General features: G+C 38.2%; 1 protein-coding gene and 1 long non-coding RNA gene across 5 annotated transcripts in view; one reads left to right on the top strand and one right to left on the bottom strand.

Annotated features, from left to right (window-relative positions):
* Positions 1-3324: 3324 nt before the first annotated feature.
* On the bottom strand, positions 3325-4476 carry LOC309605644. Its single transcript, XR_014231470.1, has 2 exons — positions 4409-4476; positions 3325-3596 (listed from the first exon to the last, which is right to left on the bottom strand). It is a non-coding gene; the product is annotated as an uncharacterized lncRNA (long non-coding RNA).
* A 118-nt stretch (positions 4477-4594) lies between these two features.
* IPO7 (importin 7) overlaps positions 4595-22158 on the top strand; it is a 48932-nt gene continuing 31368 nt past the window's right edge. For 3 of the 4 annotated variants that reach the window (XM_082341434.1, XM_082341433.1, XM_082341432.1), the window contains exons 1-3: positions 4595-4874; positions 18737-18818; positions 21840-21993. In XM_082341434.1, coding sequence (XP_082197560.1) covers positions 4791-4874; positions 18737-18818; positions 21840-21993 — 320 coding nt within the window. In that variant the 5' untranslated portion in view covers positions 4595-4790. Of the gene's footprint in view, positions 4875-5781; positions 5801-18736; positions 18819-21839; positions 21994-22158 lie in introns of those variants that run through there. The other variant, XM_082341435.1, reaches the window with a different exon arrangement.

Below are 22158 nucleotides of genomic sequence, written 5' to 3'. Positions count from 1 at the left end.
CCAGTGGTTAAGATTCGGAGCTCCCAGTGCAGGAGGACTGGGTTCGATCCCTATTCAGAGAACTAGGTCCTGCATGCCACAACTAAAGATCCCGCGTGCGGCAATGAAGATCCCAAGTGCCACAACTAAGACCTGGCACAGCCAAATAAATAACTAAATAAATATTAAAAACAAAACAAAACAAAAAAACCAGTCAAAACAGGAAATTCCCTGGTGCTTTCAGCGCTTTCACTGCCGTGGCCTGGTGGTTCAATCCCTGGTCAGGGAACTAAGATCCCAAAAGCCACGTGGCATGACCAAAAAAAAAAAAAAGACAGGCAAAACAGTTACTTTTCAAAAGATGATACAAATATATATAATAGCACATGAAAAGATGCTGAACATTATTAAGTCATCAGAGAAATGCATCTTGTACATATCATTACACATCCACTGCACTAGATAGACTTAAATTATTATTTTTATTTATTTGGCTGTGCCGGGTCTTAGCTGCAGCCTGCGGGATCTAGTTCCCTGACCAGCGATCAAACCCGGGTCCCCTGCGTTGGGAGCACAGAGTCTCACCCACTGGACCAACAGGGAAGTCCCTAGACACACTTGAAAAGACTGAGAATTCAAACTGTTGATGAGATGTGGAACAATGAAGTGTCCATGATGGCTGGTGGGAATGTAAAATTGTACAACAATTTCAGAAATCGTTCGGCAGTATCTTATAAAGTGACATATACACTTACAATACAAACCAGCCTTTCCATTCTTAGCTATTCACCAGAGATATGAAAACATATATCCACGCAAAGATTTGTACACAAATGTACATATCAGCTTTATTCACAATAGGCAAAAACTGGAAATGACTCAAAGGGCCACAGATGAATGGATAATTGTTGTACGTCCAGTCAATGGACTGCCATTTAGCAACAAGGATGACCTGATGTACTCAACATCATAGAAATAATCTCAGAAGTGCTACAGTGAGTGGAAAAAAAAAAAAAAAAGCCAGACATAAAAAGTGCTTACTGAATGCTTCCATTTATATGAAGCTCTAGGAAAGGCAAATCTAACTGACAGGAATAGAAAGCATATGTGTCATGGGGCTGAGCACGTAAGAGGTGACTGGGAAGGGCTAATGGCTAGAATCTATATGTCGATTATGGTGGTGTTACATGGGTGTATAACTTTGTGAAAACTCATTGAATTGTATGTAAATTATACCTTGATGAAGTTGATCTTTAAAAATTTTTATATGGTTTAGGTCATAAACTTCTATTTTGTGTAGGTCAGTGTACTTAAAAGAAATGCAATAAAATGGTCTTCATGTGACAGTATCAATACAAGGTTGTCTTTTACCTTTCCTTGCATATACTAAGCTTTATAAGGACATATACATACCAAACTGTTGAAAGTGCACACTTACTCCTGGGAAGGATGCTCTGCAGAAAGTCCCCATTTCTTCACTTTCTTTAACTTTCCTTCCTTGCCCTCTTACCTTCCTTTCTCCTCGGCCCTTTCCTTAATACCAGTAACAATTTATGTTTGTACTGAGCTTTATAATTACAAAGCACTTTCCAACCTCATTGGATTCTCAGAATAATTTTCGGAGTCTGGGATGGAATTATTTCCTCATTTTATAGATGATGGAAATGAAAAATGAGGGCCAATGAGATAAAAAAATTTTACCCAAGGCAGCACAGTTTGTACGTGCCTCAGAACATAATCAGTAGCTCTTTTCTTAGCTTCCATGTCTTTTTTTTACCCCCTACACTTTAAATTGTTTAGAGTAAAAACCTAACCAAGGTGTAAAAATAAATTCCACTTAGTTACAAATATAATGATTACCTTTATTGAGAACAACCTAAATTTCATGAAAAATTTTGTCTGAAATGTTTTGGATATCTGAAATAGGCCTAACATAGGAAGTATAGCATGTGGGGTTTCAGTAATTATAGGATGTCTTGTTGACAAAATCCAGTCACCTCAGACAGATCAGTCTGGGCCTTAAGATGCCTTTGGGTGCGAGGTACTTATGATCAAGGGCCTTGTCATTGGTGTTCACCCACAAAAGCCGCCAAGGGAGGGCTGTAAAGGGAAGATTAACTCTTTCCATTTCCTTATAGCTATTATGGTCACTCCCCGAACCCCGCTTTCCTTTCTCTTACCTGCAGCCAGACAGGTTTTTTTTCTGTTTGAACAACAGAACCATTGTTTATAAGATCAATTAACCAAATCACTCCTGGATTGTCCCTTATCTCTTCTTGATTTTTGTGGAATCCCATTCTAGCTCAAAACTAGCCCTGAAACCCTGTGTTTTATACTTCTCTGAATTCCTCAGACTAACGTTGCCCAAGGAATTGTAGATATCTATATTGCCTTTGGCACTGGGACTAGGGATTGAGGGGTGAGGTAAGATTATCTATTTATATTTATATTGACCTAACATGGTGCTTTTTCTTTTAATCTTCACACACGTATTTATTGAGCACACTCTCATTTCTTTTCTTTTCTTTCTTTTTTTTTTTGGCTGCGCTGCACCACGCTGGATGCAGGATTTTAGTTCCCTGACCAGGGATTGAACCTGGGCTCCCTGCAGTGGAAGCACGGAGCCCTAACTACTGCACCACCAGGGAGTTCCAAGCAGACACTCATTTCTTTGTCTGCCACAAAGAGATAGACATGGTCCCTGCCCTGGAGGAGCTCACATCTAAATTTCCAGTCATATAAGTCACATTTTGTGTGTTACTAGCTAAAAATTAAAAAGCCCTACAAATTAGTTGGGTGTGCTAATCACTCTGCCAGCTAAACTCCTGAAGGGTCGTGGAGCCAAGCTCCCTGTGTGGATAAAGGAACTCTGGCTCCCTAGACAGGGTCTAGTACCCTATGAGCTCTACTCTCTTTGAAGCATGAGGCACAGGCCCCCACTCCAGCTATAGACCTGCAAACCTTGCTGGCTCCCAGTTCCCAGCACTATAGCTTAAAAACCGTATTTCCCCCACCACTCCTTCACCGTTTCAGTTTCAGGGAGAAGGAATTAACATTTTTGGAGCACCTTCTTTGTGTCAAGTGCTTTTACATACATTGTGCTATGCTATAATTGTCACAATTCCATTATGTACAAGTCAATGCTGGAATCTAAAATAGCTATGTAGTAATGCAAAGAGGACTGGCTTTGGAATCATGAAGACTGAGGTTTCAATTCTGGCTCAGCCACTGACAACTAAAAGTCATTACTAGTTCACTCATTCCTTTCTTCATTTATTCACTAAAATATTTATTGAACTCCTAGTAGATATTCAAGCTCTGTGATAGGAGGTGAAGATTCAAAAGTGAATTAAAACATAATCTTTATTTTCAAGGCCCTTACATTTGAGGGATGGAATAGGGAGATGAAATTCTTAAACAGATTGTATCAATACAATGATAGATCTTACAGGTTATATTATGAAAATCTTATGACCTTTCACAATCTAAGCCTTGGAGTCTTCATTGGTAAATCAGGAATAATTATACCTCACTTCCAGGCACAGTGGCTGGCACATAAGAAATTAATATTGCAAAGCCCACTATTCCAGGGAAAGCCTTTTGTGTCTCCGTTTTTCCTTTTTGTATAAAGTAAAAACAATAAGTGATCTTTTAACAAATTGTATTTGAAGGCTTATGATTCATTTTAAGTAAATACATTTACATAACTTTATTACAACAATAACAGGTATGAAAGGAAATTACTGAAAATCTCACCATGCTAGAAAATCAGTTACTTTCATTTGCCAGCCTTGTTTCCCAGTTTTTGTCTATGTTACAAAGCTGTATCTATATATAAATGTTTTAGTGTTGTTACATTTGTAATTTTTGGTGACTGTGAAAAATTTAATTGACTGGATTCCTGTAATTTGCTTAACCATTCCCCTAGGGTTCCACATTTCTTTTGAGAGGCAGACTGATTCATTGGAGAGAATGAAAACTTTGAAAACAGAAACATCCTTGGTTTGAAATCCTAGGCGAACCTCTTACTAAGTGACCTTGGGCAAGTTATTTAACCTTTCTGAAAATGTTTGACTGTTTAAAGAAGGTGGATTTTAATAGGGATTATGCTTTTATTCTGCATTTAGAGGTGATCTGTATAAAGTCTGTGCCAAAATTTGGATACTCAAAAAACAAACAAAAAAAACAAACCAAAAACCCCATAATTTTAGTATTTGATTATAAATATGTAATGTGATAAACACGTTTTACACATAAAGCTCATTTAACCCTTTATGTTATTTCCTTAGGATAAAGTGTCATAAATGGGATTAGTTGGGTCAAAGATTATAAACATTTTTATGGCATTTAGTAACACATCTCAAATTGCTTTTCAAAAGGCTTCCTTCAATTACACAGCTACTAGCATCACACATTGCATCAGCCTTACCTTATGGTTACCATAGGTATATTATTATGTGAGATCTTTGTAACTGATTGTTTTAATTTTCTTTCTGTGAAGTTTGAACATTTTTCTCTTTCTGAAGAGCAGGTCTCGTCTGTAGGAGCGACAGCTCAGGGCCACGTGGGCTGCGGACTGCCCAAGTGGACTACATCTCCCAAAGTGCTCCAGGGGCGCGCCGACAGGAAGTGGCCGGAGCATCTCCCGCCTCCACGCCGAAGAGAAGAGGTTCTATCCGGGGCCTTGGCGCTTCTCTTTCCTTTCGCGCCGGTTGCCGCTGCGGAGCGCGGCGGGTCCATGTGCGCAGTGAGCGGCGCTATTCCTGGCCCAGTAGTACCCGATCCCCGGGTTTGACTGCGTCCGCCCTGCGATGGACCCCAACACCATTATCGAGGCCCTGCGGGGCACCATGGACCCAGCCCTGCGTGAGGCCGCGGAGCGCCAGCTCAATGAAGTAAGGACGCCGGGCTGGCGGCGGCGACGGCGGGCGGGCGGGAGGACTGTGGCAGGCCGAGCCCTCCGGGCCTGGCCAGAGGCGGGGACGGCGTCGCTGAGGGGCCCAACTGGAGCCGTGGGGCGGGGACCTGACGGCGAGTGCCACGCCGGGGCCCTCAGGCTGCTGCGGCGGTGGTGGCGGCGGCGGCCAAGGCAGCCTTTGCGTCTGATCCTGAGCTGGGCCTCTGGCTGCGATCGAGGCATGAAGAGCCGGCTGGGGCGAGGCGGGCGTGACGGGCTGGACACATGGCTGGCTCGGGTGGCCGGCCGCCCTCTGGCTCATTCCCAGCTCGTTCCTCGCGCCCAGGAGGGGGCGAAAGTCACCGGGAGGTTTTTCAGACGTTTCCGGCAGCAGTCTCGCTGGCGCCGGATTCGGAGGGGCTCCTGGGAATGCAGAGCTAGTCCCACTGGGGGCTGTGCCTGTCAGCTTGTCACTTCCCTGGGCTGATCGATGATCTGCACAACTTTCTCCTCTCCGGCTGAGTTGCTAGGGACAGCTCTCAGAGGCGAGCCCCCGCTTCTTAGGCAGGGTGCGGGGAGTGCGGGATACCCATGGGAGTCTGATTCACTGCTCTTCTACTCTGTTAACGCCTCAGTCGGGGAGGCAGCGCGATTTAGTGCAGGGTGTCAGGTGAAGTGCACCCTTCCAGGTAGAGCTGTACCACTAATTTCTTGACTGACCTTGGGCAAGTCTCTTAACCTTTCGACGCTGAGTTTTTCCCATTCATAAAATTAGGCCACAGGGTTTGCTGTGACAGTCAAGGGAGACGATGTAAGACAGAGTGCCTTGAAACGTGTCAAGCTCCATGTCAACTCTCTGAGTGTTGGTTTCTTTTTTTCCCATATTTTTGGAGGAGACCACCGTTTGGAAAAGAGCCTTATTATGTGGGTATTTTATTGTACTCTTTTCAGTTTCATTCTTTTGTTTCTAAATTTCTGTAGCTTCTTATATTTTAGTGAGTATTTTAAAGGCTTCTTTAAAGGATCGCTGTCACTTCCTATGCCTTCCTATGAATTTGCCCAGCTTTAGTGAGGTTTAGTGTACTTTTTTTTTTTGTACATAAAGAGAAGTCCCTCGTTAAAATAGAAATTAAGTTAGTTTATGCTCTTCTTAGCTGATGGGTAAATTATTTAAAAACATTATTTATATTGACTTCCAGAAGTATTGATAATTGAACATCTTCAGTGTACAATGCTGTTTTAGAGATTCCTGGCCTCAGGGAACTTAAATTTTAAGAAGACCACCCACGGAGTATAGACAAATTAAGTGTAAAATTATTTAAAAATAAAAAGTTAAATCTATTTTATATGTGAATAAGACCATTAGATCTTGCCAAGAATGATGCTGAAATTCTTAGGCTCGAAGACAACCTTAGGAGGAGGATAGATTTCTTTTGGATATAAAATAGTGATTTGAAAGAAATTCCCACTTTGAACCATTACTAAACCATAGAGGGAGTTGTGTATTGCTTTTTATTTTGATTTGTTCTGTGATAGACACAGGTTAAGATGAACATTATTTTGTTGATGATGTGCTAATGCATATATAAACCTAGACACACTAAAAGTTTAGTCATAGTGATTTCTACCATGACTTTGCCCTAAAAGCACATTATTTTGACTAAAATACTTGTGTGTAAATATTAATTTTAAAAATTATTATTTGAAAAAATTGGTTCCCTTGTAGAAAAATTGGGTAAGTGATACTTTCTGCAAATTTGAAATTCATTTATTCCTCAAGCAGGTATTGAATGTTCAGTTGTGTGTACTAACATCTTGTAGTAGAGACCTGGGGTAAGTATTTCACAAGCTAGTTTTTAGAAGATAAATAATCAAAATAGTATTCAAAGCATTTACTACTTAACCCTTAAGCTGCTGTTAGGGTTTTGAAATACTCTGGAGTAGTGAACACTGCTTATCTTTTCTTTCAAAAAAAATTTGGTATCTGGCCTGTATTTCTGTGATGGTTAAATGTTTACATTTTGCAAATTTCTTTCTGTCATTACACCTAGATTTTTTAGTAATTTTCCTAAGACAACTTTTCCATTAATTAGAATATTCTCATTTCTAATCTTGATTCCATTTTAATGAAGTGCTTCCATTTGAATAGTTCTTGCTTTGACTTTCTTGTGGCAGAACCTTGATTTAGGAAATAGATCCCAGATAAGTCTTGAAGAAGCTTTACTGTAGTAAGAAGGAGGAAGTGGCATTTTATTTCTGGCAAGCTCTTCTTGCTTTGGATAAAATAGGGTGAACCAATCAGTCCGTGATGTCTCATTCAACTGAAGCTACATTTTGGTTCATTTAGTTACAAGAAAAAGATCATTGCCATTTGAATGGACCTCTTCAGTTAAGTGAAGTAATCACTAACTCTATAAAAATTGTAAATGTTATCGAAGTATTAGAGTGCAGATGGTTTAAAAACAAAACCAGAAGTGCCCTTGTCTCAGAGCGATTGCACTTAACTGTTCCATCTGCTTGGAACTCCTTTTACTCAGTTGTCTCCCAGAAACTTCTATCACTGTTCAACTGTCTCCGTATCCCTGAAGAGTGGCCTGACTACCATGCTCCCGGTCTGCCTTCACTTGTTTATTTTTCTCTGTGTCACTTATTTATCATATGTATTTTACTTATTGTTTCCCCAGTATAATTTTTGAGTTTCATGAGGTCAGGAATTATTGTGTTTTGTTACTGCAACTCTTTGGTTGTTGATGGCAGGCTTTACTGACTTCCTGTTATAATAGAGAACAGTATAGGCTTTAGATGTCTTACAACCACCTCCACTTCAAGGATTTTAAGGGTGCTTTTTTTCTTTTTTAATTTTATTTATTTATTTTGTTTATTTTTAGCTGCGTTGGGTCTTTGTTGCTGCGCACGGGCTTTCCCTAGTTGCGGAAAACGGGGGTTACTCTTCGTCGCGGTGCACGGGCTTCTCATTGCGGTGGCTTTTCTTGCTGCAGAGCACGGGCTCTAGGCGCACGGGCTTCAGTAGTTGTGGCTCGCGGGCTCTAGAGCGCAGACTCAGTAGTTGTGGCGCACAGGCTTAGTTGCTCCGCGGCGTGTGGGATCTTCCCGGACCAGGGCTGGAACCCGTGTCCTCTGCATTGGCAGGTGGATTCTTAATCACTGTGCCACCAGGGAAGTCCCTGTTTATATGTTTTTTATGTTACATATAGATAAAGTTCTGTAAGACTGTTAAAGACCACAGTAAGGACACTTTTTGGCAGATATTTTCAAGATAAATCTGATTTAGTATTCCCCACTTACTTTGTAGTGTGTTATGAATTTTGATTTTTTTTTTTGAACCTCTGCTGTAATTTGGAACCCATTGTTCTCTCTCATGTCCCAATTTGAAATATGTTTGTATAACAAGCTTTGCCTCAAAGACTGAAGAAAACCATTTTGATTTTTTTTTTTTTTTTAACTACTGAAGATTTCTGCACTAGCTGTGGGGTGTTAAAATTACTTAACCTCTAACCATCATTTTCCTTATGTTACTATGGTATGTCATTGTGTTTTGTGGGTTGAGTGAGATGATGAATGTAAAAATTTTAGGAAAGTGTTTGGCACCTACTAAGTTCTCTCCAGATTATTTGAATTACTGTTTAAGTGCCAATTGATTAACCAATCCGACATGCAATACGTTTCACTTCCTATCTCAGTCTACTAACTTTGTAGTTGTTCATCTCAGTGGCAGATGATCAGCACTGATGGAGAAAGAATACAAGTACATATTATTTGGACACCGAGCTCACTAGTACATAGAATTATTGCAGCATGAAAATTGGCACTCTTTTTTTTTTTTTTTTTTAATTTATTTTTGGCTGTGTTGGGTCTTAGTTTCTGTACGAGGGCTTTCTCTAGTTGTGACAAGCGGGGGCCACTCCTCATCGCGGTGCGCAGGCCTCTCACTATCGCGGCCTCTCCTGTTGCGGAGCACAGGCTCCAGACGCGCAGGCTCAGCAGCTGTGGCTCACGGGCCCAGTTGCTCCGCGGCATGTGGGATCCTCCCAGACCAGGGCTCGAACCCGCGTCCCCTGCACCGGCAGGCAGACTCTCAACCACTGCGCCACCAGGGAAGCCCCATTGGCACTCTTATAAGCACAGTGCCTGCCACATTATAGGCTCTCTATAGTAAATGTTTGTTGAGTGCAAAGAGAAATAAGAACTTGAATAATAGAAATTTTTTTTTGTTTCTCTTTTTTAATATGTTTATTTATTTATTTATTTTTGGCTGAGTTGGGTCTTTGTTGCTGCGTGCAGGCTTTCTCTAGTTGCGGCGAGGGGGGGCTACTTTTCGTTGCGGTGTGCAGGCTTCTCAGTGCAGTGGCTTCTCTTGTTGCGGAGCACGGGCTCTAGGTGCTCGGCCTTAAGTAGTTGTGGCTCGTGGGCTCTAGAGCGCAGGCTCAGTAGTTGTGGCGCATGGGCTTAGTTGCTCCGCGGCGTGTGGGATCCTCCCGGACCTGGGCTCGAACCCGTGTCCCCAGCATTGGCAGGCGGATTCTTAACCACTGCGCCACCAAGGAAGCCCTTGAATAATGTTAAGAATGTTAAGAATACTCATCTTTGAATTGTTAAAGTAGGTTTGTGTTACAGACATCTGTCACTTCTCATTTAAATTCTATACTATATATTCTAGTATATCTAAAAGTGCAATTTTAAAAAATTTGTTTAGCTAATCTAAAATATGTGCATTTGGTATTCATTCAACATTGTTTCTTATATTCCAGACTATTTGCTCTTGAATACAAAGACTGTCCTTTCCTATCTGTACGCGCGCACGAGCACACACACTCAGAAATACTTGTTTTTTTCATTTTTAAGATAAAGAAAATAATGTCTGGAGGTTTTTGGCAGATTATTATAACAGAGAACAATATCGCTGCTTTCTTCCTGCTTTAGCTGCCAGTGTTCTTCAGTGGAAACCTTTCTATATGCAAACCTTTACTCATGCTGCTCACCCCTCCTGTTAACCTCTTATCTCCTAAAACTGAAATTTTTCCTAACCATAAATCTCATTTAAATCTCTTTTAAACCCTCAGTTCCTAAGCTTATTTGCTGTAAAATGCTTATGTAAGCAGAAATGCTGCTTTTTCACGTGCTTTATGTGAAAAAAAGTAAGAAGACATAGCTTTGATAAGTTTCTTGATATTTTGTGTTTATCTTTAAAATTCACGAACTACCTAAGTTACATCTGCTGTCTTCACAGATGGTTACTGTTACAACTGAAAGTTATATATTTATTTATAAATGGTTAATTTGATTTTATTTTATTAAAGGCTTATGAAATGTTTAATCAATGAAAATCTTAGGTCTGGAAAAGTGCAAAATGACGGCACGTTTATAGGACAATTTAGCAAGTCTAGAAATTCAGCAAATATTTATGAGGTTATGGTGTATATTTTTGGAAGGTAGAATGGTTTGTAGTTTGAGCAGGTTAACATTCTTTAATTAGGAATATCATGAAGTAGATCCTGTTGTGAATTTTGGAGAGGGAAAGTTCCTGGATTCTTGGACTGTTAGACAGGAAGTTATTCAGTGACAGAACATGTTAAAGATCTGAAAGAAAGATAATACCATATTAATATTTGTAAGAAAACAATTTTCTTTTTCAGAAATAGATGCATGCATTATTTATTGTTTCTGTCAGTGGCACGTTAACGATGAGCTTGATTTAAAGTGGGCGCTTTTTTTTTTGGTCGCTAGGTAATTTATAATTAAGAAGTTTTTTAAAAACTCCTTAGTTGGAAAGCATTACCGCAATTTAATGAAAGGCAGGAGGACACAGTGAAGAGCCTCAACCTGGTCCCGGTTTTACCACTACACTGCCTTAACCTCACTATGCCTCATATTTCATGTAGGTAAAATAGATACAGTATTTGCCTTTGTCAACTTCTTTAGTAAAGCAGAGAGGGTAGAAATTCCTTGGTTCTTGAAATTACCTGGTTGTATTCATTTTATGTAAACTCTGATGTCATAGTGCCCTTAAGCGCCTCTCCTCCTTATAAATGATGTAAAGTACAGTAACTAATTGAAGGTCTGTTTGGTTTACATTACAAAATGGCGAGAATTAATAAAAAGTTACCTCTTAAAGAGTAAGCCTTAAAGATATTGACATTAGGTGATTACATTGGAAAATGTGGGTCTAGAAGGGAAATTGATATTGGAGAAAGCATGACTACAGTCTGTCTGGTTCGAGGAGCTGGAAACACCAAGGAGAAAATGTCTAGTAGGCAATTGGGAATGTGGCACTGAAGTTTAGGAGAGAAAGCAGTAATTGGAAAAGTGATTTTTCTTCTGCAGGTGAATTGAGAGGAAAGGAGCGTGATCCAGAGGTGTGGGGTGGACTGGAGGGCTGCATACCCTTTGGGCCATGCCCATTTTGGGGACATTGAGAAACATAGGGAAAAGGAGACGGAGAATTGTGCAGAAAAGCCAAAGGGTGCCAAGAAAAGGAATTTCAAGTAAGAGGATTGGTTGTAGGTATAGTTTCCTTTTTCCTTTTTCCTTAAATGAATTTCATAAATTTTCTACCAGTGAACATGAATTCCTTTTGTAATAAGTTAAAAAGCTATTAGAAAAAGAGGGTTGTTGATATTTCTAAATGAGGGAAGTTAAAGCAAAATGAGTTTGGTGGGGGCAGGGGAGGGGAGCTTTAAAAATATTGGCAACCTTGGGGAAAACAATTTCTGATTACAGGGTTAGTGAGTGAAATGCTAGTAAGGGGGTAGGAATAAGTTTGTAGGTTAAAAAGGTAGTAGGGTCAGGGGAAATTTGTTTATGTGATATGTATGCCTTTCATTTTTTTTTTTTTCTTTTGTAGTTTGACTTATTTTGGGGAGTAAGGGGAGCTACCTGTGGAGTAGAAGTTTTTCAGGCTTATTATTACCTGTTGTAATAATAGTTTTCTACTTGTAATGTTTTAATAGTCATCTATCCTAGAATTACATTCTTCATACTGCTTCAGGACCTTATTCTTCCTGCAGCATAGATCTGATCATGTAAAAACTTTCAAAAAAAGTTCACACTTAATGGATCTTGATGTGGTCATAATATACCTATTCATTTTTTTAAAAATAATTTTTATAGATTTATTTATTTTTATTTATTTATTTTTGGCTGCATTGGGTCTCTGTTGTTGCTCGCAGGCTTTCTTTAGTTGTGGCGAACGGGGGCTGCTCTTTGTTGTGGAGCATGGGCTCTAGGCGCATGGGCTTCAGTAGTTGCGGCTCACAGGCTCAGTAGTTGTGGCTCGTGAGCTCTAGAGCACAGACTCAGTAGTTGTGGTGCACGGGCTTAGTTGCTCCGTGACATGTGGATCTTCCCAGACCAGGGCTAGAACCCATGTCCCCTGCATTGGCAAGTGGATTCTTAAGCACTGCGCCACCAGGGAAGTCCCTACCCATTCATTTTTGTATTTCACTGTTCTCTTTCATTCTTCTGGTAATCTCTTTAACATAACCCATACTTCTTTTCCTTTTAAAAATCCTTTTTCTCTATCTCTGGGGGTTTAAATCCTTTAGGGTCTAACTAAAAAACTTACCTGTCAGTCTAATTAGAATTAATCTCCCAACCTACTTTATAGTGGTGATCTTTTATCTCTGCAGTATCTGGCACGTTGTAAGTACTAGTAAGTGGAGTGGAGTTAAAGGAGATGGAGATGGAGTTGGGGCTCTTGAGGAATTTTGATGAGGCGGGTTAAGGATGAACGTTGAATTATTTGGCATGATGACAGATCATGAGAAGGTAAGAAGTTGTCTAGAAAGGTAGTTTTGTGTTATGGTGAGCAGCTTTTAAACCTGAGTATTAGCAGTTTTAGCTCTACTTAATGATATATAATGACCCATTTGTTGCTTCATTTCTCCTGGTTCTCTGACTGCTAGAAGCCAGGAGCTTGAGGAGGGGCCTATAATTAGTGTCAGCATCCATAAGTTACATTTATACTTTGACTCATAAAAGATTTATTGTAGCATTTTCTCAAGCCTAATCAGTGTTTGCCAAACTTTGTGATAAAAATTGATGCTAGTGATATTTTTACTTAAATTTATTTTTTATAGTGTAAAACATGAAGACCTTTAAAATTTATGATAGTTAATAAATATAGTAATAGTTAACATGTGATAGGAATTCTTGTAAATATGTGATAGTTTGCTATATCCAAGAATGCCGGAAAGTTGTCAGAGATTACCCAATGCTTGAAAGAGTTTTTTCCTAACTTGTATAGTTAATGTATATCTTTATTTGTCCTGTGTTTTATAACTGTACAGATCCGTGGGTTTTTTCCCCCATTTTTAAACTTTATTGGGGTATAATTTACATATCGTAAACTTTACCTGTTTTAAGTGAAATCAGTGATTTTTGGTAGATAATACTATTACCACAATCCAGTTCTGGAACATTTCCATTATTCCAGTAAGATGCCTTTTTCCAGTTTGTAGTTAATCCCCATCCCAGTCTTAAGTGATTACGAACCTACTTTGTCTCAATTTTCTTGAGAACCTGATTTTTAATATTTAGTACTAATTTAAGTCCATTTGTTACCTTCTTTGGGAGAATACAAGGCTTCCTGCATTAGGGATTTCAGCTGGATGGAGCCAGTAGATAGATGTCCCAGGTTGAGATTGCTTGTGCTGTTCCTGCTGACAGAAATATCCTTTCTTTCTTACCCTTAGTCTAGCTCTGTTGTCTGAAAGTAACTTTTTTTTTTTTTTTTTTTTTGGTCAGTTGTACTTTTTGGATTTATGCTGGTTTGTTTTTGAAGGCATTCAAAGTGACCTAAAATAATAGGGTAATAAACTAAGTGCTTGTTTTCAATGTTTAGTTTTGTTGGTTTTTTAAAATAAATTTATTGATTTTAGCCACTTTAGTATCCAGTTCAGTGATTTTTAGTGTATTCACAGTTATGCATCCATCACCACAAACTTTAGGGCATTTTTATCACCCCTAAAAGAAACCCCATACCATTAAGCAGTTACTCCTAATTCCACCCTACACCTCCAGTCCTAGGCTACTTTTTGCTCATAGATTTGCCTATTCTGGACATTTGATATATATGAAATCATACCATCTGTAGTCTTTTGTGACTGGCTTCTTTCACACAGCATAATGTTTTTAAGGTTGATACATGTTGTACCGTGTGTCAGTACTTCATTCTTTTTATTACTGAATAACGTTACATGAATGTATGGATATGCCACATTTTGCTTATCCATTCATCAGTTGATGGGCATCTGGGTTGTTTCCACTTTTTTATGAATAATGCTGTGAATGTTCAAGTAAAAGTAGTATTGTTGGCTTTTTCTTTTAATTGAGGGATAATTTACATATACCACAAAGCTCAAAAATATGTATAGCTCAGTCAGCTTTTACCTAGGTACCACCATCTAGATTAAGATAGACAGATAGGTAGGTAGGTAGGTAGATAAGATAGATAGATAAAACATTTCCATTGGCCTAGAATTTTCTCTTAAGACTTGTCTTCAGGTTACCATTATTCTGACTTCTATTAACTATAGCTTGGATTTGCCTGTCGTTAAACTTCACATTAATAGAATCACAGAGTATGTGATATAGTCTGGCTTCTTTCTCAACATATTTTTGAGATCTGTATTATTGCTTGATTCCGTAGGTTGGTTTTATTTTTTAAATTTATTGTATAGTATTTCATTGTATGAATTGTACCACAGTTTGTTTATACATTCACTTGTTAATGGACAGGTATTATTGTGAACATAAGCACTTATTTCTCTTGGATATATAAGGGGGAAATTGCTAGGTTGTAAGATAGGTGCATGTCAGATACTGCCAGTTTTCCAAAATGGTTGTACCGTTTTATACGTCTACCAGCACTGTGTTCCATTTTTTTTCCCATCTTGACCAGTGCTTTGGTGTATTGCATATATTGTTTTGTGGTAGGATTGTTTTGTCCACTTGTACTAATTCTGTGTGTGTGTGTGTGTGTGTGTGTGTGTGTGTGTGTGTGTGTGTGTGTGTGTGTTTCCACACTGTGCGGCTTGTGGGATCTCAGTTCCCCGACCAGGGATTGAACTTGGGCCATGGTAGTCAAAGCCCAGAATCCTAACCACTAGGCCACCAGGGAACTCCCCATTTGTTATGTCTTGATATTTGCCAAAATACTTTCCATGTTTATTCCTTAGAGTTATCCTGTGAAGTAGATTTTGTTATACTAACTTGGTAATTAAGAGTTAGATTTGCTGAATCAAACTTGCTCAAGAATTAAAAATGTAGGAAGTGACATCACTTATGTTTGTAACTGTCTGATTCTAGCAGTTCATTCCAGGAGTTCACAATTTGATGCAGGAGACAAGATATCTACTGTAATATTAATGGCCTAAAAAGTGCCATAGTAGTGGTCTTTGTGGGCTCATCGGTCTAAAAATATAAATACGTTTTTTCACTCTGCACAGCCCCTAGGTGATCAGAACTGCTTCCAAAGCGTCTTTTTGTTGATTCATTGTTATTCTTTCAATAAATTTGTTGAGTATTTTGAATGTCAAACATATGAGGAACAGGGTATACAGTAAAGTCCTTACTCTCAGTGGAGCTTAAAGTTTAATAGGAGAGGCAGACATAAAACCAGCTACAAATATAATAATTACAAATATGTAATAAGTATTATGAAGTAAAAAAACCTTGGAGCTTATGAGAGTAATAGGGAGCCCTGCTTAGCCCTAGTGTGATCAGTGAGGAAATGCTTTTCTAAGGAAATGTTTAAACTGAGACCCAAAGAATGTGAAGCTGTGGACCATTTAACTCTGGTGGCGCACTGGAGAGAAGTGTTGTAGGTAGAAAGTCACAGCATGTACAAAGACTCTGCAATGGGGTAATGTGTATTGTTGAAAGGACCTAAAGAAGGCTGCTAAGGTGGGGCAGTGGGGAGTGAAAAGGTTTCTTTATTATTTATTTATTTATGGCTGCATTGGGTCTTCGTTGCTGTGCAAGGGCTTCTCATTGTGGTGGCTTCTCTTGTTGTGGAGCACAGGCTCTAGGCGTGCGGGCTTCAGTAGTTGTGTCTTGCGGGCTGTAGAGCGCAGGCTCAGTAGTTGTGGCTCACGGGCCCAGTTGCTCTGCGGCATGTGGGATCTTCCCAGACCAGGGCTCGAACCCGTGTCCCCTGCATTGGCAGGCGGATTCTTAACCACTGCGCCACCAGGGAAGCCCCGAGAAGGTTTCTTTAAATGAGGCTGAAGATATAGGCAGGAGCAAGATAACACAGGGCCTTTTAGGCTTTAGGAGACAGAGTAGAAAATTGTTAAACGGTTTGGTTAAAGGGGATTAGTTTACAATTTTAAAGATTATTGGCTGCTAAATAGAGAATGGTTGGGAGGGCAGATGGTTACATTAAGAGAGATGATAGTCACTTGGACTATGTTGGTGTTAATGGGAATGGAGAAAGTGGATATAATAATTATACAAGCATTTTGTATATAGAATTGATAGGGCCTGATATATTGTATTGGGGTAAAAAAGAGGCAAGTATTAAAGATGACATTCAGTTTTCAGACATGAATAACTGTGAGGATTGGGATGACAAGGGTTGGGAGAGGTGGTACAAGGAAGTAGAGTCACAGCTTTTAGAGAGAAAAATGATTTGAACATACTAAGTCTGAGAATCCTGTGAGACAGTGAAGGTAGGGATGTTAAATAGGTCTGTTAGAGTGTCCTGGACTGGAAATGACATATTTGATTTATAGATAGTATTTAAAGACAGGAGTTGGATGAAATCAGCTAGGGAGCAGAAAAGATGGCCTGTGACTGAGTTCTTGCACCACGTTCTAGCATTTGTACATAGAATGAGAAACAAGCAAAGGAGCCTGAGAAGGTACCAGAAAGAGTGGTGTATGAACTATGTAGGTGGAAGGGTGTTTCAAGAAAGTGATAATGGTTAACTGTGTTCAGATTTATTTGGAGTACTGGAAAGGGTAAATTCCTCCCCTTCATCTAACTGCTCCTGTCCAGGTCTTAAATTTAAGCATTACTTCTGGGTTAGGAGGTTCTACTTTTGATTCTTCCATAGTGTTTTCTGTTTCTTCCATTATACTTTATGGCAGTTACCTGTTTGATTGTCTTGTTTTCCTTCACTGTTAAGTTTCCATGAGGTCATGGAGACTCATTGTCTTGTTCAACCTTGTATTTTCAGCTCCTAGCATAGTGTTTTGCACCAAGAACACCTAAGTAAATAATTTTTGGAGTGACTGAATGAGCAAAGTATCACTCTGGGTCTAATGTGAAAGACATTTTTTTATATCCAAAGGGAAATTTTTCTGTTTCTAAGAATGTGTTTGTAGAATGCATGAGAGAGTAGCATTGACATATATACACTACCAAATGTAAAATGGATGGCTAGTGGGAAGCTGCTGAGTAGCACAGGGAGATCAACTCGATGCTTTGTGATGACCTAGAGGGATGGGATAGGGAGGGTGGGAGGCAGGCTTAAGAGGGAGGAGGGGATATGGAGATATATGTATACATATAGCTGATTCACTTTGTTGGACAACAGAAACTAATACAACATTGTAAAGCATTTATACTCCAATAAAGATATGAAAAAAAAATCTGTAAGGAAGAAACTAAAATAAAAATCACTAGTGTCCATGTGAACATGTGCAGAAAAATACTAAAACTGGGGCTGGAAGGAGGAGATAACATTATAGGAAGTGGTTATATTGGGAGAGAGGGAATGAGAACACATACAAGAAGAGATTTCAGTTTTTTATTAATAAATCAAAAGCAAATATGACAAATTTAGGAATTATTAAGTAACTTTTGTACTGTTAATGAAAGTAACCCAGGATCATAGCATTAAATTTGGATAATAGAAAATAACGTATAGAATAGTTCCTCTATAATCTTACCATCCCAGATACAACTTATTAGCATTTTTGGTGTGTTTCCTTGTTTTCTGTATATGTTGCATTGTATATTCATGTAAATATATTTGCGAAATTATCGTATAGTTTGTATCCTACTTTTATTGTATGTTCAAAGCTCTTCATTTAAATTTCCTATTGAAATGTGCATACAGAAGAGTGATCGTGAGGATACAGTTGATTAATTTTCACAAACTGGATACACTTTTATAAAACAGCCGTATTAAGAAATAAAACGTTGGGCTTCCCTGGCGGCGCAGTGGTTAAGAATCCACCTGCCAACACAGGGGACGTGATGAGTTCGAGCCCTGGTCTGGGAAGATCCCACATGCCTCGGAGCAACTAAGCCTGTGCGCCACAACTACTGAGCCTGTGCTCTAGAGCCCGTGCTCCGCAACAAGAGAAGCCACCGCAATGAGAAGCCCACGCACCGCAACGCAGAGTAGCCCCCGCTTGCCACAACTAGAGAAAGCCCGTGTGGAGCAACAAAGACCCAACGCAGCCAAAAAATAATAATAATAAATAAAATAAAGAAATAAATAAATTTTTTTAAAAAAGAAATGTTATTAGCACCTTGGAAACCGCCCCTCAGGCTATTAATGTTTACTCATTTAATTTTTGTTTAGCCACTTAATAGAATGTCTCTGGAGAAATTATTACTGAATTGAGGAAATAAGTATCACATAAGACACTGTTTTTGAGCTGCTGCCACCAGTGTAGGTTAGAAGTGCAATGGTACACAGGCAAATGCAAACATACAAAAGTTTTAGGAGTTAGGTTACTGAATATTTTGAGTTCCTTATACGTGAGTGATAGGAAATAAGGCTGGAATCAACTTGTGGAGGAGAGCCTTTTGTGCCAGCCAAGCAGTGAAATAGAGTACTGAGAATATTTATTTGCAGAAATTTAAAATGTATTTTTTTATTTGTAGGCACACAAGTCTCTGAATTTTGTTTCAACACTGCTTCAGATTACTATGTCGGAACAACTGGATTTACCTGTGAGACAGGCAGGCAAGTTTCCTGAATTATTTTCTTGGATGTATGTAAATAATATCATTTCAAAGGTTCATAGTTGAATAGCAGAAGTATCTTGGGAAGGCCCTTCAGTGATCTTCTTCACTGAAAATTGGTTTGCTCCGATGTGTTTACTATAAACTGCCACAAGTGCCTTGATATCTGGTGGCAGAGTTTAAAGGAATCTGATATTTCACTGAATTAAAAAAGAAGCTGGAAAAAAAAAAAAAAAGAAGCTGGAAGGAGAAATTGATGGGATTTATTGAAAGAGTCTCCATATTCCCTGTTTTCTTCCATGATGGATGATTCTAAGATACAAACCTCCAGCTGTTTGCTTTTACTATTTTATTTTAACCATTTAAAAGGTACTGTTTCTTAGTTCCAGTTTCAACAAAATATTGAGTAATTCCCTCAGTATCAGAGTCTATGAAAATGTGGCATACTGCTCCTGATATCATCTGTTAGTCTGCAAAATAATGGAATTCACTTCTTAAATGCTTGTTGTTTAATTTATTTGCAGATGTATTTCTTATAGGAAATATAAAGTGCCAATAACCTTACTATTCTAGAAAAACCAGTTATATTCTGAGGTTATTTCTTTCTGTTCTTTCTCCCTACACCAGTTTTGTTAAAAAAATTTTTTTTGCTTACTTTATTTAATGTATAGTAAGCACATCCCTTTTCTCTACATAGTGTTAATCTTAAAATTTATGTTTTAATGGCTAAATAATTTACAATAATGTGCCATATGCAGTGAACCATTTCTCAGTTGTTGGAATTTAATCTCAGGTCTGTTTGATTAACAATTGTATTCCCAGTGCCTAAGGTATTGCCTGACACACTGCAGGTACTCAGTAAATGAATGAATGAATGTAAGTTGTTTATGATTTTTTTAAATTGATATATAAGTAGCGCAAAAATGGGACATTTTTTGTGCCTATAAAATACAGTGATTTTGCTGGACCCTGGTCAGCAGTAAATCTTTAAAAAAATTTTCTAGTTAAGTAGGAAAAGGTCGCTTTGTTTATTTTAACTGTCAATTCTTTTTTACTAATGAAGTTAACATTTTCCCATTTATTTTTTTAGATAAGAATGTTTGCCTTTAAATCTCAAAATTTTACTAAGATGTTGAAAGCATTTGGCATTTAGGAGGGACCTTAACACATTAGAAACTTGATTATGTGTATTAGCAAAATTAAATTCTACTAGAAAGTTGTTTATTAGTATGTACAAAACCAGAAGCAACCAAACTATGAAATTGGTCCTAATTTTCAAAATATAATAATTACTTTAAAATTTATTACATCCTTGTAATAATTGAATGATATTTTGTAGTACATGGTATATGGTGGTTTCATCTGCTAGACTTTGAAAGATGCATTCATTCTGTCTTTGTAGTAGAACTCAAGCATTCTGGATGGAGTAGACTGTGAATCATGAGGTTCTTTCAGTGCATTTCTCACTTCTTTATGTGTTTTGTTCAAGCAAACTCTTTTTAAAATACTGAATCAAAAGTGTACAAATAAGTATATATATTCACTTCCTTTGTGCATTATGATGGAAAGAAATACTCAGAGGTTATATCTGGAAGACATAGGGGCTATATCAAGTCTTAATTTTTATCTTTGTTCTGTTTTGGAACTAAAGAATAAAATAGTATTAATCTGAAATATGTCAGTCCCACATGCTGAGTCAGTGTTCTTGACTGTAGATGTAGTTTATCTTAAAGCTTTTGTTGAAGGATATTTTAATATGTAGTTGTAATCTTTTTTGAAATGCTGTAAGATGGGGTATTATTTTAATTTCCAAGATAAACCAAAGTAGAGTATAAAAATCATAGTTGTATCAGTTATCCTTGTTGGAATAGGTACAAGACTCCAGGTAAGTGTTAATTACTAATCAGAGAAGAATCAGTGTTTTGCAGAATTTAGAAATTAATTTTGAATAATTTCCCTTTCCTATACATTCTGTACATTTGTGTTTGAGGATTCTCTTTCTCTCTCATTTGGGTGGAGGGGTCTGGATAAAAAGCATTATTACCAAGCTAGTTCAGTTAGAGTTAACTAGCAATGTGCAGGCTAGCAGTATGATAACTGACAGAAGGAACTAGCAATGTGCAAGGTGGCAGTATGATAACTGACAGAAGGTAGTAATCTGTAATTTTTGAACAGAGCAAATTCTCCCATAAAATAACACGAATTTGAATTGGTGTGATTGTGGTGTATGATTGAAATACTTAAATTTATTGACTGAGAATCTTTATATACTGTAATTTTTCTATGATTAAAAATAACAACTTTTGTGTGTGTTAGTCACTTTGAGCTGCTCTAACAGAATACCATAGACTGGATGGCTTATAAACAACAAATTTATTTATCACAGTTCTGGAGGCTAAGTCCAGAACTAAGGCACTTGCAGATTTGGTCTCTGAGGTCCTACTTTCTGGTTCATAGGCCCTCGCATGGTAGAAGAGGAAGAAGCTCTCTAAGGTCTCTTATAAGGGCATTAATCCCATTCGTGAGGGCAGAGCCCTCATTAGCTGATCACCCTACTAAAGCCCTCATCCCCTCATCACATTGGGGATTAGGGTTTCTGTATGAATTTTGGGGGCCACAAACATTCAGTCTGTATAACAGGGTTATTAATTATAGAAACTATTGGTATATGTATGTGGTTTTGTTTTTAGAGGCTTCATTTAGAAAGCGGATTTGGTAAAACAGCTTTCCTACAGAAAACAGGTGAAAAGTGTTGTGTATAAATGTGTTGTAAAAACAATTTTGTTTGTAGTTTGCAGAATTCTCTTAGACTGTATGTTTAATAATAACTTTGTGGGTGATTACTGTAGCTGAGCATTAAACTTGTGTTTTATCAACTTTTAAAATTATGGAGTATAGTATTTTGATTTTAAAAGGTTAGCTTTCCTAGCAATGTTTGGTCTGACAGAAATAAATTGAGGTGTAGACACAGGGATATTTACAGTGCTTTCACATTCTTTTGTCAAATTGATCTATATTTTAGGTGTTATCTATTTGAAAAATATGATAACACAGTATTGGCCTGATCGGGAAACGGCACCAGGGGATATATCCCCTTATACTATTCCAGAAGAAGATCGACATTGTATTCGAGAAAATATTGTAGAAGCCATTATCCACTCTCCTGAGCTCATCAGGTATGTATATGTTTTAACTTAACCTTTGTTGCAGGTATATAATTTGTGGGCTTTGGAGGGGTGCAGAAGAGGGGATCTTTTCAGAACATAAAAATCTGTCATTTTTTGTGGCACAAAACTTAGCAAATGCTGTTACAGGAGAATTCTTTTTTTTTTTTTTAAATA

This window comes from Balaenoptera borealis, assembly GCF_965194805.1.
Source record: "Balaenoptera borealis genome assembly, chromosome: 11".
NCBI lineage: Eukaryota > Metazoa > Chordata > Mammalia > Artiodactyla > Balaenopteridae > Balaenoptera > Balaenoptera borealis.
This window is presented reverse-complemented; position numbering and strand designations above follow the sequence as displayed.